The 14,153-nt window shown below is 44.2% G+C and overlaps 1 protein-coding gene across 1 annotated transcript in view; it reads right to left on the bottom strand.

Moving 5' to 3' along the window:
- Nucleotides 1-6,719: 6,719 nt before the first annotated feature.
- cabcoco1 (ciliary associated calcium binding coiled-coil 1) overlaps nucleotides 6,720-14,153 on the bottom strand; it is a 44,999-nt gene continuing 37,565 nt past the window's right edge. Inside the window, exons 7-8 of the mRNA XM_052113163.1 lie at nucleotides 13,076-13,222; nucleotides 6,720-7,188 (exon numbers count right to left, since the gene is read on the bottom strand). Coding sequence (XP_051969123.1) covers nucleotides 7,105-7,188; nucleotides 13,076-13,222 — 231 coding nt within the window. The 3' untranslated portion in view covers nucleotides 6,720-7,104. The remainder of the gene's footprint in view (nucleotides 7,189-13,075; nucleotides 13,223-14,153) is intronic.

Raw genomic sequence — 14,153 nt, 5'->3', positions numbered from 1 at the left:
GATGAGCAACTGGAAGCCTGAGCATATATGATTTTTTATTTGACTTGCATTTGTGTCCTGCTCAACTTATTAAAAAGCAAAGCACAATGAGGATGTGTCAGGAAAAGCTTTCTTTTGATGGAAGTGGGGTTGCTGTGAAATAAGTACCTTGGAAAAATATGCTGCCAGTATATCACGCTCCTTCCAGCTATTTTGGGGATGATTAAAGCTATAAATCACCACGTCAACAAATGTTTTGAAATGTTTTTTAATCACAATGATTTGGCAGCAACTTCATCCTCATTTCTAATTTGCTTGTTATCTGTAATCTTAAATGATCTTCTGAATTGAATGCATTTAGATCTTGAATAGATTGCAAAACCGACATCTGCTAAACACAAAAGCTGCAGTGCCAGCATTGCAAAGAGTAATACATGTAACATAGACATAAACATATTTATTACACAGCTCTCTGGAATACTTAATTCATATTTGTCAATTGGATTGGATATTCGAAATTGCAACCAATCACATAGTATATCAATATTTGCTGAGAAAGACATCCAAATAACTATAACGGGCGACTGTTTGCACTAGGTGTAAATAGCACCTGCCACACTGCACTCTCAAGTTTTGCTGCAATGGCTTAGCGTGTAAAGACCGAGTGGGTGTGCTCTTTTTGTGCAGAAGGACCCGGGTTCAATTCCCCTTTTTGTCCCAAATAAAAAATTCATATAAATTTTTTTTATTTTTTTTATGGAATACAATTAACCATGGTGTTACTACAGTAATATGGTGTTAATATAGTAACCATGTTTTAATTTTGTGGTTACAATGATTTTACTTCTAAATACCATGGTGATTTATAGTTATAATACGTTTTACATTATGTGTAAATAGCATCTATCGCAATTTGCACTTAGTGCAAACAGCCTCTGCTTAACTATAATTCAATCTTTAATGGTTAAATATTGTATTTTAATACTTAAAATGCATTACGTTATTGTGGCTAAAGTGACTTTAGAAATCAATATATTATTTCAATATCATTAAACATAAGTCTATCAGTGGCCTACAGTCCACAGCAATCCATTTTGCTATTAATGTTGTCCATTTGTCTGAGGTAGACTTATTATAAGGGCTTTCCTATGGACACAGGGTTTTTTAAGAACTGTTAAATATAGTTTGAAACCTATAAAACACATCTCGAGACCCATGCATTCAGAATTATGAATGCAATAATGCAGGAACGCGTCCTAACCTTGTGCTGTCTGCTGTCACACAGTGTGGTTTGCTGCCTGTACCTGCACAGCTGGAGTTGTGTTTACTGTCCCCTGCTGACTTCAAAAACTTGAAGTGGGTACTTCAAGCTTGAATTGCACTGATTGTAGGAATATTCCTTATTAAGATAAGGGAATGATTAATTGTATTAATTTGTTTAATATTATATATTTTTTTTAAATGATTAAATCACACTGAATCGACAGCCCTAGTAATTTCAGTGCAAAAATGCAACCTCAAGCTTACCACTGTTTATTTATAAGCAATTACTTCACAATTAATGAACCAAACAATTCAATTATGCAAGTTCTCAAATGGTATATAAAACCAAATGTTCCCAAAAATACCCTTTTATTAACATGGGTCTCAGCTGATCTCTAAACCAAATAAACCACTTAAATCCCATCTACAGCACTCCATTAAGCATTTCTTTAATGCATTTCAGTGGCCAGAAGTGGGACTGTTGTTGTCTGTGTGCTGAAAGGTCATGCAGCTCTTGGCTCACAAATTTCTCCATTAATCAGTTTGGGAACAAAAAGTACGCCTTCAAACAACACATTGTTTAAACTTGTTCTCAATGCATCCAAGGTAAGCAGCTAACTTTACCGCATCATGTCAAATGTGGGCGGGAAAGCTAATGAAGAGCTAAATCAAAAGGGCATGAAAACAGCCACATGAAGTAATATTGCTTTAATTTCATATCGTGATGATTAAATTGACCTGTTTTCCGCTACTAATCCTAATCTATTTGAGTGTAATTATGAAACATATAGTCCCATATAGGAAAATCACAAGTGAGATTTCTTTAATATCTCAAGAGCAAATGGATACTTTTGCTTGAACCTGTAACGGTTACCCTGTCTTGTCTCACTGTTGCCCTTTGTTTGTAATTTTGTCACTTTTGTTATTCCTTAGTTTTCACTTTTGTCACCCTTGTACCTCCATAGTCTTGTTTTCCCTCGTGTTCACTGTTCATTGTTTTCACCTGCCCTTGTTAATTTGCCTTTGGTTTCTGTTAATCACCTTGTCACCTAGTTTGTGTTCTGTTTGTTCATTGGCCCCTTTTTCCCATGTTTTTGTATTTATATCCTGGTTTTTGGTTTAGTCCTTGTCTGTCGTTGAATGCTGTTGTACGTAGTTTGTGCTCGCTCCCATGCCTGTGTTCCCGTGTTCCAGTTCCTGTGTTTTGTTTTCATTTGCCCATCGTGGTAGTTTTGTTTATTCATGCCTGTTTGTTTCCTTTAATCAATAAACCCGCATTTGGATCCTCATCCCTTGTCTGACTCCGACCTCATTCGTTACAGAACGACAGACCACACAATGGATCCAGCGGTTATTCGGGCCAACTACCGGTTGCTCAGCCTCAAACAAGAGGACCGCCCTGTTGAAGACCACATCAGCGACTTCCTCGCGCTGGCGAAGTTCACAGACTTCCCGGACTCAGCCCTGGTGGTTTTCTTCAGGGACACTTTACACGTTTAGCTCAGGGAGCGTTTGCGCCGGCTACGGCGTGATTGGACTCTCCACGACTTCCTAGAGGCGACCTTACTGGTCTGCGGCTCGCCAGTACACCGTGGGCTTCGCCGAGAAGGACCCTACCTTTCCACCCACTGTGGAGACCCTTCAGCCGTCCGGGCTCCTCCTGTCACGCCTACCCGGTCTGCAAGCCAGAGCCCTACGCCTGCCCTGGCCAGCGAGCCTGAAGTCACGCCGACCAGGAACAGCGTTCCAGCGTCGCCAGTCGCCTTCCATGAGCCAGCGCGGCCCACTTCGTCTGCCCGGAGGAGGGAGAGAAGACGGGCTTCCGCCTCCCGGCCCGCGCCAGCCCCGGTCTGTGAGCCAGAGCCCACGCATGTCACGGTGAGCGAGCTAAAGCCCACGCATGTCACTGTGAGCGAGCCTGAGTCCTCGTCAGCCACGGTGAGCGAGCTAGAGCCCTCGCATGTCACTGTGAGCGAGCCTGAGCCCTCGACCGTCCCCGAGCTAGTGCCTGTAGCCTCAGACGTCAGTGAGCCAGTGCCTGTAGCCTCAGACGTCAGTGAGCCAGTGCCGTTAGCCTCAGACGTCAATGAGCCAGCGCCTGTAGCCTCGACCGTCCCTGAGCCAGCGCCTGTAGCCTCGACCGTCCCTGAGCCAGCGCCTGTAGCCTCGACCGTCCCTGAGCCAGCGCCTGTAGCCTCGACCGTCCCTGAGCCAGCGCCTGTAGCCTCGACCGTCCCTGAGCCAGCGCCTGTAGCCTCGACCGTCCCTGAGCCAGCGCCTGTAGCCTCGACCGTCCCTGAGCCAGCGCCTGTAGCCTCGACCGTCCCTGAGCCAGCGCCTGTAGCCTCGACCGTCCCTGAGCCAGCGCCTGTAGCCTCGACCGTCCCTGAGCCAGCGCCTGTAGCCTCGACTGTCCCTGAGCCAGCGCCTGAAGCCTCGACCGTCCAAGAGCCAGCACCAGAAGCCTCGACCGTCCAAGAGCCAGCGCCTGAAGCCGTGACCGTCCAAGAGCCAGCGCCAGTGGCCGTGACCGTCCAAGAGCCAGCGCCAGTGGCCGTGACCATCCAAGAGCCAGCGCCAGTAGCCATGACCGTCCAAGAGCCAGCGCCAGTAGCCAGGTCCGTCCAAGAGCCAGCGCCAGTGGTCGTGCCCATCCTAGAGCCAGCACCTCTCGAGCCTTCCAGGGCTCCTCTTCCAGAGCTTTCCAGAGCTCCGCCTTCCGAGTTTCCCGAGATTTCCAGGGCTCCGCCTTCCGAGTTTCCCGAGCTTTCCAGAGCTCCGCCTTCCGAGTTTCCTGAGCTTTCCAGAGCTCCGCCTTCCGAGTTTCCCGAGCTTTCCAGAGCTCCGCCTTCCGAGTTTCCCGAGCTTTCCAGAGCTCCGCCTTCCGAGTTTCCCAAGCTTTCCAGAGCTCTGCCTTCTGAGCTTTCCAGAGCTCTGCCTTCTGAGCTTTCCAGAGCTCTGCCTTCTGAGCTTTCCAGAGCTCTGCCTTCTGAGCTTTCCAGAGCTCTGCCTTCTGAGCTTTCCAGAGCTCCGCCTCCTGGGCTTTCCAGAGCCCCGCCTTCCGAGTTTCCTGAGCTTTCCAGAGCTCCGCCCTCCGAGCTTCCCAGAGCTCCGCCTCTCAAGCCTCTCGAGTCTTCCAGGGCTCCATCTCTCAAGCCTCCCGAGCTTTCCAGAGCTCCGCCCTCCGAGCTTCCCAGAGCTCCACCTCTCAAGCCTACCTGGGCTCCGCCCCTCAAGCCTCTCGAGCCTACCTGGGCTCCGCCCCTCAAGCCTCTCGAGCCTCCCAGGGCTCCGCCTCTCAAGTCTCTCGAGTCTTCCAGGGCTCCGTCTCTCAAGCCTCCCGAGCTTTCCAGAGCTCCTCCTCCCGAGCCTCCTGGGGCTCCGCCTCTCAAGCCTCTCGAGCCTTCCAGAGCTCCGCCCTCCGAGCTTTCCAGGGCTCCACCCCTCATGCCTCTTCAGCCTTCCAGGGCTCCGCCCCTCAAGCCTCTCGAGCCTTCCAGGGCTCTGCCCCTCAAGCCTCTCGAGCCTACCAGGGCTCCGCCCCTCAAGCCTCTCGGGCCTTCCAGGGCTCCGCCTCTCGGGCCTTCCAGGGCTCCGCCTCTTGAGCCACCCGAGCCTTCGACGGCTCCGCCCTCAGAGCTTCCCGAGCCTCCTACGGCTCCGCCTCCCGAGCCTCCTGCCGCTCCGCCTCCCGAGCCTCCTGCCGCTCCGCCTCCCGAGCCACCTGCGGCTCCGCCTTCAGAGCCTTCCTCGGCTACGTCTCCTGAGCCTTCCTCGGCTACATCTCCTGAGCCTTCCTCGGCTCCGTCCCCGGAGCCTTCCAGGCCTCCGCCTCTAGAACTGCCTACGGCGCCACCGCCCACGGCTCCACCTCCTGAGCCATCCTCGGCTCCACCTCCTAGGCCTTCCTCTGCTCCGTCTCCTGAGCCTCCCTCAGCTCCGCCTCCAGAGCCTCCCTCAGCTCCGCCTCCTGAGCCTCCCTCAGCCCCGCCTCCTGAGCCTCCCTCAGCTCTGCCTCCTGAGCCCCCAGAGCCTCCCCCAGCTCTGCCTCCTGCTCCTCCAGAGCTTTCCATGGGTCCGCCTCCCTTGGCTCTGCCTCCTGGGCCTCCAGAACCTCACACAGCTTCGTCTCCAGAGCCCCTCTCAGCTCCGCCTCCGGGACCTGCCCCTGTCCTGAGGTTGCCTCCCAGGCCTCCTGGACCTGTCCCTTTCCGATGGCCACCTCCCAGGTCCCCTGAACCGGCCCTTGCCTTGTGGCCAGCTCCCAGGCCATCCAAACCGGCCTCTGTCCTGTGGCCACCTCCCAGGCCCCCCGAACCGGCCCCTGCTCTGCGGCCATCTCCCAGTCCACCTAAACCCGCCCCTACCAGGTGGAAGCTTCCCAGGCCACCCGACCTGGTTCCCAGCACACACCCCCAGAGACTGCTAATCTGCCCTCTCGCCCTCCTTTGTCTGTCTCCGTGTCCCTTGTGCCCCCCTTGGCCTGCCTGTCCGCCCCTCGTTGCTCCCTGGACTGCCTGCCTGCCCCTCGTCGCCCCCCGGACTGCCGGTCTGCCTCTCGTTGCCCCCCGGACTGCCGGTCTGCCTCTCATTGCCCCCTGGACTGCCTGTCTGCCCTTTGTGCCCCCTGTCATTTGTCAGTTGTTCTTCCTGTTTTTTTGTTTTGTTGATCGTCTGGTATCCGATCCTTGAGGGGGGGGGGGGCTATGTAACGGTTACCCTGTCTTGTCTCACTGTTGCCCTTTGTTTGTAATTTTGTCACTTTTGTTATTCCTTAGTTTTCACTTTTGTCACCCTTGTACCTCCATAGTCTTGTTTTCCCTCGTGTTCACTGTTCATTGTTTTCACCTGCCCTTGTTAATTTGCCTTTTGGTTTCTGTTAATCACCTTGTCACTTAGTTTGTGTTGTGTTTGTTCATTGGCCCCTTTTTCCCATGTTTTTGTATTTATATCCTGTTTTTTGGTTTAGTCCTTGTCTGTCATTGAATGCTGTTGTGCGTAGTTTGTGCTCGCTCCCATGCCTGTGTTCCCGTGTTCCAGTTCCTGTGTTTTCGTGTTTTGTTTTCATTTGCCCATCGTGGTAGTTTTGTTTATTCATGCCTGTTTGTTTCCTTTAATCAATAAACCCGCATTTGGATCCTCATCCCTTGTCTGACTCCGACCTCATTCGTTACAGAACCTCATTAATAATTAATCTTTATAATAATACAAATCTTTGATCGTATTGCATATGCAGACTCAACAATGTGCTTTGTGATGTGAAATAATGATGCTCTGAAAATGTAAAATGTAAAAAAGCAGCGAGTTAAAAAAAATGATCAGCATTCTTTCATATACTGTGGGGTATATTTATAGATATATGTAGGCTTTCTCAAATGCAGTGGAAAAGTCACTATTCAGCTTTAATAATACATCACTTTATATGGCAACTCAGCTATTTATCCTGAGTTACACTGCGTTGCCATAGCGCTGGGCTACTTTCAGACAGCTAATGACTTGTGGGAAAGGTGCAGCGAAACCATTATACAAACAACTTAATTAGATATTCTGTTTCCTCTTTGACTTCCACGAATATGACATACTGCATTTCGGTTTCATCATTTATCTTGCTGAATTAATCAGGAATATCACTATAAAATGTATTTGTTTAATACATTATCAACATTGGTAATTGATGAAGCAATTTTGCTTGACATGAAAAAAAAAAACCTAAGTGAAGAAAATGTTCAAGAAATGAAGAGTGTGACTGTGTTAATGGAGAGGAATGTGAGTCAACATTCTAGTGCTGTATTGTTTTATTTGAAAGGTTTTCGATTAAATTGGTAAATACTGGTGAGAAATCCTTTTGGCTTCTCGTCAGTGCTATTTGTCTGACACTTTTTGGAGTCGTTCGAACCTCGATATGTAGGTCTCCTCATGAACTCGCAGTTTCTCTGTGAAGTCGGCCTGTTGAACACACAAGAATTTGTACATCCATAAAAACGCCAAACCAATCCAGGGTGGAGATTTCAGTTAGGTAGATGAATCTCACAAAAACATGTCAAGGCCACATTTCACCCTAAAGTCACAAGAAAGAAATAAGAAATTATGTTTTGCATAAAGAAAAAGAAGACTTTTTTCCATGTATGAAATTTTTTTCAGTGGAGGAAAAAGCTGTACCAGTGTGGATGAAAGGCATAAACGTAGCAAAATCAAAATATGTTTTAAAATTTAAGTGTGTTGGTGTGGACATGGCCCTAATGCTGCATTCCGTTCAACATTTCTGTATTCCATTCAAGTTTGAATTTCTAACTTTCTACAAGGAAATGTGCAATAGAATGCCAATTGAAGTCAGACTTCCAAATCTTCAACTCTGGGGCCTGGGTAGTGAGTAAAGAGCTCAGTGAGTAAAGACACTGACCACCACACTTGGAGTCATGTGTTCGAATCAAGGGTATGCTGAGTGACTCAAGCCAGGTCTCTTAATCAACCAAATTGTCCCAGTTGCTAGGGAGGGTAGAGTCACATGGGGTAACCTCCTTGTGGTCGGCATAAGGTGGCTTTTGCTCTCGGTGGGGCGCATGATGAGTTGTGCGTGGATGCCATGGAGAATAACGTGAAGCCTGCACATGTGCTATGTCTCCATGGTAACACGTTCAACAAGCCACATGATAAGATGAACGAATTTAAAGTCTCAGACATGGAGGCAACTGAGATTCATCCTCTGCCACCTGGATTGTGGCGAATAACTACACCGCCACGAGGACTTAGAGCACATTGGGCACTCCAAATCGGATAAAAAAAACTTAAACTCTGCTATCGCCGAGATACAGGTGGATGGACAATGTAAGTGATAAACATTCACTTTTATTAAATAATATCGATATTTGAGTCAGAGTTCCTACGTTACATGATATTAAAGCTTGTTTAACAAATGTCTGCAGAAACAGGTGTATAAAACATGGTAAATTATACTCTATTTTGATAATCGTACACCTGTAGCACAAATGCTAATGTTGCAGAATTGTTTTTCAGTCGGGTTGCTAGGTGATCAGGGTCAGCATCTCCCGCTGAACACGTTTACAAACGCGTCCTACCGCCAACGTCAGGTGGCAGATGCCACAAGTCAAACCCTGCTAAGCTAACTGGAGCATTGCAGTTTTGTTTCCTTACATGTCATCTTCTGAGCAGAGGTGTAAAATGTACCTGAAAACCATTTTTGAGTAAAACTACAGATACCTTACTGGGAAAATGACTTGCATGAAAAGTTACATGTCACCTATTCCAATACCACTTGATTAAAAGTCTTAAAGTGTCTAATTTTAACAGTACTTAAGTATTTAGCACATATTGAATGTAGGCTCAAAGTTGCAGTAGTTCTCTAAAACATGCACTTCACACCGCCTAAGAGATCTGACAATGAAAAACAAGAAACAGATGATATTTGAGATTTTCTTGATTTGCTGGCTTCTGCTTCAGCCTCGTTGCATGACCTCATCTGCCAGATGAAACACCTGCTGGACTGGCTGAGAGATTCACCAACTAGCTGCTACTGCACTCACATTCGAGTGGAGTAGCCTCATAGACAAGTCTGTGTGTGTTAGGGCAAGAACACACAAGATCTTGCACCTTCAGTACCTTCAATACCCTGCAGATGATGATATTGCTTATTTTGTTTATTATTTTTGTGTGTTATTTTGTATTCTCCTTTTTTTCTGCCCAAAGAAATGAAATCATTCAGCTGTGGGCCATATAGAGTCCGCGTCGGGGGGTGTTCCTCCTGAGGGGAGGACACCGCGGAGACAGCACCCCGGGGGGTATTTGAGTAGAAATACATCACATGGCCTTATCGAGTCTTGTCGGCAGTATCTCATGTGGTGAACTCCCGTGGTAGGTCCTACCCCGGGGGGGAGGAGCTCTTACAAACACGATGACAAACACAAATAGAGCTCCCCTTAGGACCACGGAGAGATCCCACAAGGGGATGAGATGCGATCTGGGGTTACCACTCCAGCCTGACGCTCGCAGCCCGTCAGCTGCGTGTCGGGCTGCAGCGGGGCAACCACACCTGAAGGTGACAGACTGAACCAGGCCACACTCCGATTCTGCAATCGAAAGCTCATCCGCTTTGCGAGCCGCGAATGAGCCTGCGGTCCCATCGCAGAACTCGCTGGGGCAAACAAGCGTGCTGGGGAATGGGAGGTTCATGGGGGCTACCCGGCAGAACGGCTCCCATTGAAATCCCCAAATCACTCCCAGTGCTAACCGACGCAGCCTAAAAACCCATAGGTAGAAGGATCGAGGCGGGGAGCCGCAGGGGTGGCTTTCCCTCTGAGGAAAGACGCGACTGCAACGTTGCCATAAACATGCTCTTGCAGTGAGAACATGACCCATCCATGAAAGCTGTCCCCGCGTGGGCAGTGATCGTGGCCAGGAAATATACACAAACGGAAAAATACACTCTCAGTGAGTGCTTTTAGAGGAAGAATATACTCTTTTAAGCTGCTAAAGCACCCAGGGGCGTTCTCTGCACTCAACCGGTGCAAGAGGGGGAGAAGCTGCTGTAATGTGCTGTAAATCCAGCTTTTGTCGAGGTGAATGGATTGGCGGAGGAATTCGGCTCGCTGAAACACAACCGCTCGACTCCGAATAAAAAATCTGAATAAGTGGTTAAAAGCCAGCTCCTTTTATACCAGTATGTCCGGGGGAGTGGCATGGAAATTCCACTCACCAATTCCCATTGGCCTTTTCTCAAAGATCAGAGGTGTTTGGGGCTCCCAAGGGCGACCCCTAGTGTCACTACATTGACACAATGTCGAGTGAGTGACAGATAGGGAACAAAAGTTGACAAAAAGATACTTAAGTATAGTAACAAAGTAAATTTTCTCAAATACTTTACACCAATGCGTCCGAGCATCTAGCAATGGAATGCCTTTATGGTCAGAGATCATACGTAAATGTCAAGTAGGAAGATACCACATCCGACTTTGAATGGAATACAGCACCAGCACATTGCCCCATCCTCCCATCCTCGTAAAAATATTTTTTATTACGTAAAGCAAAAAAAAAAGAAAAAAGGAAGCAGTAAAAAGTAACGCAATTAATCATGCCATAATAAGGAATAACCATTGGAGCAATTCAAGCTTGAAGTACCACCTTCATGTTTTTGCGAATCCTAGTCAGCAGGGGGCAGTAAGCACAAATCTAGCTGTAAAGGCAATGTACATCTAAAAGGTAAAAGTAGGCGCATTAATATAGAACACTGATTAAAACTGACTGGAACTACTTGTACAGTAAATGGTTTAAAGTACCCATTCCAGCCAACCAGAATCAAGTATTCGAATACACTAGGGTAGACATGTGATTAGATGTGATTAATTTGATTAATTAATTGGCATATAATGTAATTAATTTGATTTAAAAATGTAATCAGTCCAAGTACTTATACATCATTGTTGTATTATACTGCATTTACAATAATTGATGCCTTTTTCAATAAAATATCAATGTAGTGTGTAAAAAAAAGAAGATTTAAAAAAAAAAAATTATATATATATATATATATATATATATATATATATATATATATATATATATATATTTCTGTTTGATTTGGAGGTGAAAGGCAACCTGGACATGTTTTCGTGAAATTCATCAGGTACAGTGTGTGACCACAATGTTATGGCTTAAATGAAAAATACTTGAAACATTTATGCCTTGTACAAAGTTCTAACAGAAAACAGGCATATTGAATGACTGGTGCACATCTGGAATGGAAATGTAATTATTAAGGAAGACATTTTTGGTAATTCCAGCATTAGTAATTTTTAGTGTTTAAGTATGATGGGGTCCACAGAGCTATGACATTCCAGGGAACATATGAAACTACAATAATATATTCAAAGAAAAAAAAGAAACAGGAGAAATAAATATAGATGATGAAAATGCTTTAAACAACACCCTAAACATAGATGACTATTACGATGACTATGACATGGTGCTATAAAGCATGCTTCTCAGAGATTTGATTTGCTCCCTTGAGTCATATTAGTTACAATCAGTATAGAAAAATCTACTTAATGTAATCTTTCAAAACCAGTGTTGGAGAATCTACTTTGAAACTGTAGCTTCCCAGACTACCACCGTTACTTAAAGTAGTTAAACTACAGTCAAGCTACTCTTAACATTAAGCTATTTAAAGAAGAAAATAATTGTAACTTTATATTAATAATGCAATTAGTTAGCGTTTGATTACTCCCTTGGCTCCATAACTGCATTTGCAATACGTGACAAATGAAACAATTTGTGATGCTACAGCCCAACTTGTTGGAAAATGTATCTTGATACTGTAAAAGTTACACTACTGTGAAAATAGCTGACTTAACCACTGATGTGACTGTGAGTATTGGGCGGGACTACTTCTTCGGTGACCAATGGTAGACAGGAGCGAATGTTTCAGAAACATGTTTGAAAGTCATTGTTTATACAATTCCGTTTTGTAAAACTAGTGGTAGAGAAATTATACACTTTAGCTTTAAGCAGCTATTTACTGATCATTTTGCATACGGTTATATTTAGTCAAGTGATATATGTAACTGACCTTCCTCCAGCATTAAAAGCCCTGGAGGATTGATGGAAATAGCATCGGCTCTACAGCGTATCACTCAGATGTAAGATGCACACACAAGCCACTATAAATGGGCTCTAAAATTACAGAGTGCCTGCCATTTGAAATAAAGGCTCGTCACAAAGATGACAATGGACTTGATGGAACATGGCAGACGAATTGAATGACCCCCATAATCATTAATCCCATCAAAGTGAAAAATGACTTCTGTCTTTTTAACCTCCTTTTGCTCAGGTCTCATCAGCACGGGCCACGGTAACATTCGACGTGTAAAAACTTGCGGTAGAGATTACACAATTTAGCAATCTGCCAGGTTTTCTGCAATCGTGGCAGTCCCAATAATTCAATTCCACCTTAAGTCTAGCGTAAAATTAATCAGAATATCTGCCAGCAGCTATCTAATGTACTTTACATTATGCTGAGAATACCAATGATATTAGGATGGGGAGCGTAATTCGAGTTTTAATATTGTATTTGTTTTTGTTTTGCATAATCACACTGTGGGTGGAGGTTTGTTGGAGAATATCAACTGAACCTTGATATTTTCAGAAACACTGTTTCAATACATAATCTGTAATTCATTTAGCATTTTTAGATGTTTTATTAATGTTATCTGCAATATTCCTTTCCTCAAGAGATGAATGCTATTCTTGTGCAAACATAACTGACGCACGCAAATAAAAAACATTATTCCCTCTCTATTTTGGTGGAAATCAGCATGTTATTTCTCAAAACAGACAATGGTTTATATAAGGCTTATCTAAAAAAATAAAAAAATATATATAAAATAATAATTATTATATTTTTGTTTTCTAAATGTTCTTTAAACGTGAAACAGGAAACAAAACTGTGAAAGACATAAAAAAATAAAAAATAGGTCATCATTTAACCACCTTCATGTCGCTCCAAACACATTTGACTTTCTTTCTTCCGTGGAGCACAAAAGGAGATATTAGGCAGAATGTAAAAAGATTGACAGCCTCAGTCACCATTCACTTTCATTGCATCTTTTTTCCATACAATGAAAGTGAATGGTGACTGAGGCTGTCAATCTACCAGCATGAACAAAATGGGGGTGAGTAAATGATGACAAAATATTAATTTTAGGGCAAATTATCCATTTAAGACTTAATTAAAAAAATAATTTTCAGGATGCATTTTTACCAGAGAGCAACACAAAAATACTGATTGAGTTTGCAGAGTTGTAATTTGCTCCAGAGTGTATACCTGCAGTTTTGCTAACATGTCCTGGGTCATTTCTCCCAGCACCTCTCGGATATCTTCCACACTGAAGTCTGCGTGATTCTCGTCACTTTCTTCCATTTCAGCCTTTCCAGGTTCTTCTCCATTCTCCTCGTGAAATTCCGGAGAGACCTAGAGTCAATTAAACAAATTCTCACCAGATCTGGCTTGGTGCCAAATGTTCTGAAAGGAAATGTGGACTGCAATACAGGGATAATGAGTACAGGACAAGATTAATGAGTGCAATGAAAATAAATAGGTAAAACCTCAATTTGGATTCCAGCATTTGACCCTATTCTACAATACATGGTGTAGTATGCTTTGTTAAATGTCAGCCTATTAACAACAGATATTAAAAACAAATTACACTATTATGCTTAGATATGATTTATCTAGATTGTATGTAATACTGCAGGAAAGAAGCAATGAGGAAATACGCAGAGCATTCTTGATCATAGTAACATAAGTAGTGGGACAGCGCCAGCATGTGGCCTTTTTCTGAATTGCACAGATTTATAGGTTATGGAAAACTGTTCATTTTAATGAGGGTTACTACAGCTTATGACCATTTAATTTCCGTAACTTTTGTAGATTTAAAAAAATCTTTTTATAGATATTTCAAAGATAATGTGCATTTTTTAGAAGTATATTTCAAAGTCACCATGACGTACAGTGGTGTTAGCAATCCATTTTACTTTTTAAAAATGTCTTTTTAAAAGAGTAATTGTGGGGCAAAAGGAAGTGCATTTTGAAAAAGATTACAAAGGCAAAGGATAAAAAACTTGGAATAACACGCACTTATGAATCAAGCATAATTACACTATGAACATGCATTAAGAAAGTAAATAGGTTAAATTGTAATTTCATGTTGACATTAAAGCTGGGCATAGCTAGAAAAATGTACTTTTTCAGATCTTATTAATTTCCATAACTTTTCCATTACTAATGTTTTAATATTTTAAGGTTTCACATGACAGTGGGAACCCTGAGTCTATTTAATTGTTGTTGAAAGATGATATATTATTTATTTAATGTTTTATTCATAACCACTTTTTTCCCTTAC

This window comes from Xyrauchen texanus, chromosome 40, assembly GCF_025860055.1.
Source record: "Xyrauchen texanus isolate HMW12.3.18 chromosome 40, RBS_HiC_50CHRs, whole genome shotgun sequence".
Taxonomy (NCBI): domain Eukaryota; kingdom Metazoa; phylum Chordata; class Actinopteri; order Cypriniformes; family Catostomidae; genus Xyrauchen; species Xyrauchen texanus.
The sequence above is the reverse complement of the archived record's forward strand: the minus strand, read 5'-3'. Positions and strand labels throughout refer to the sequence as shown.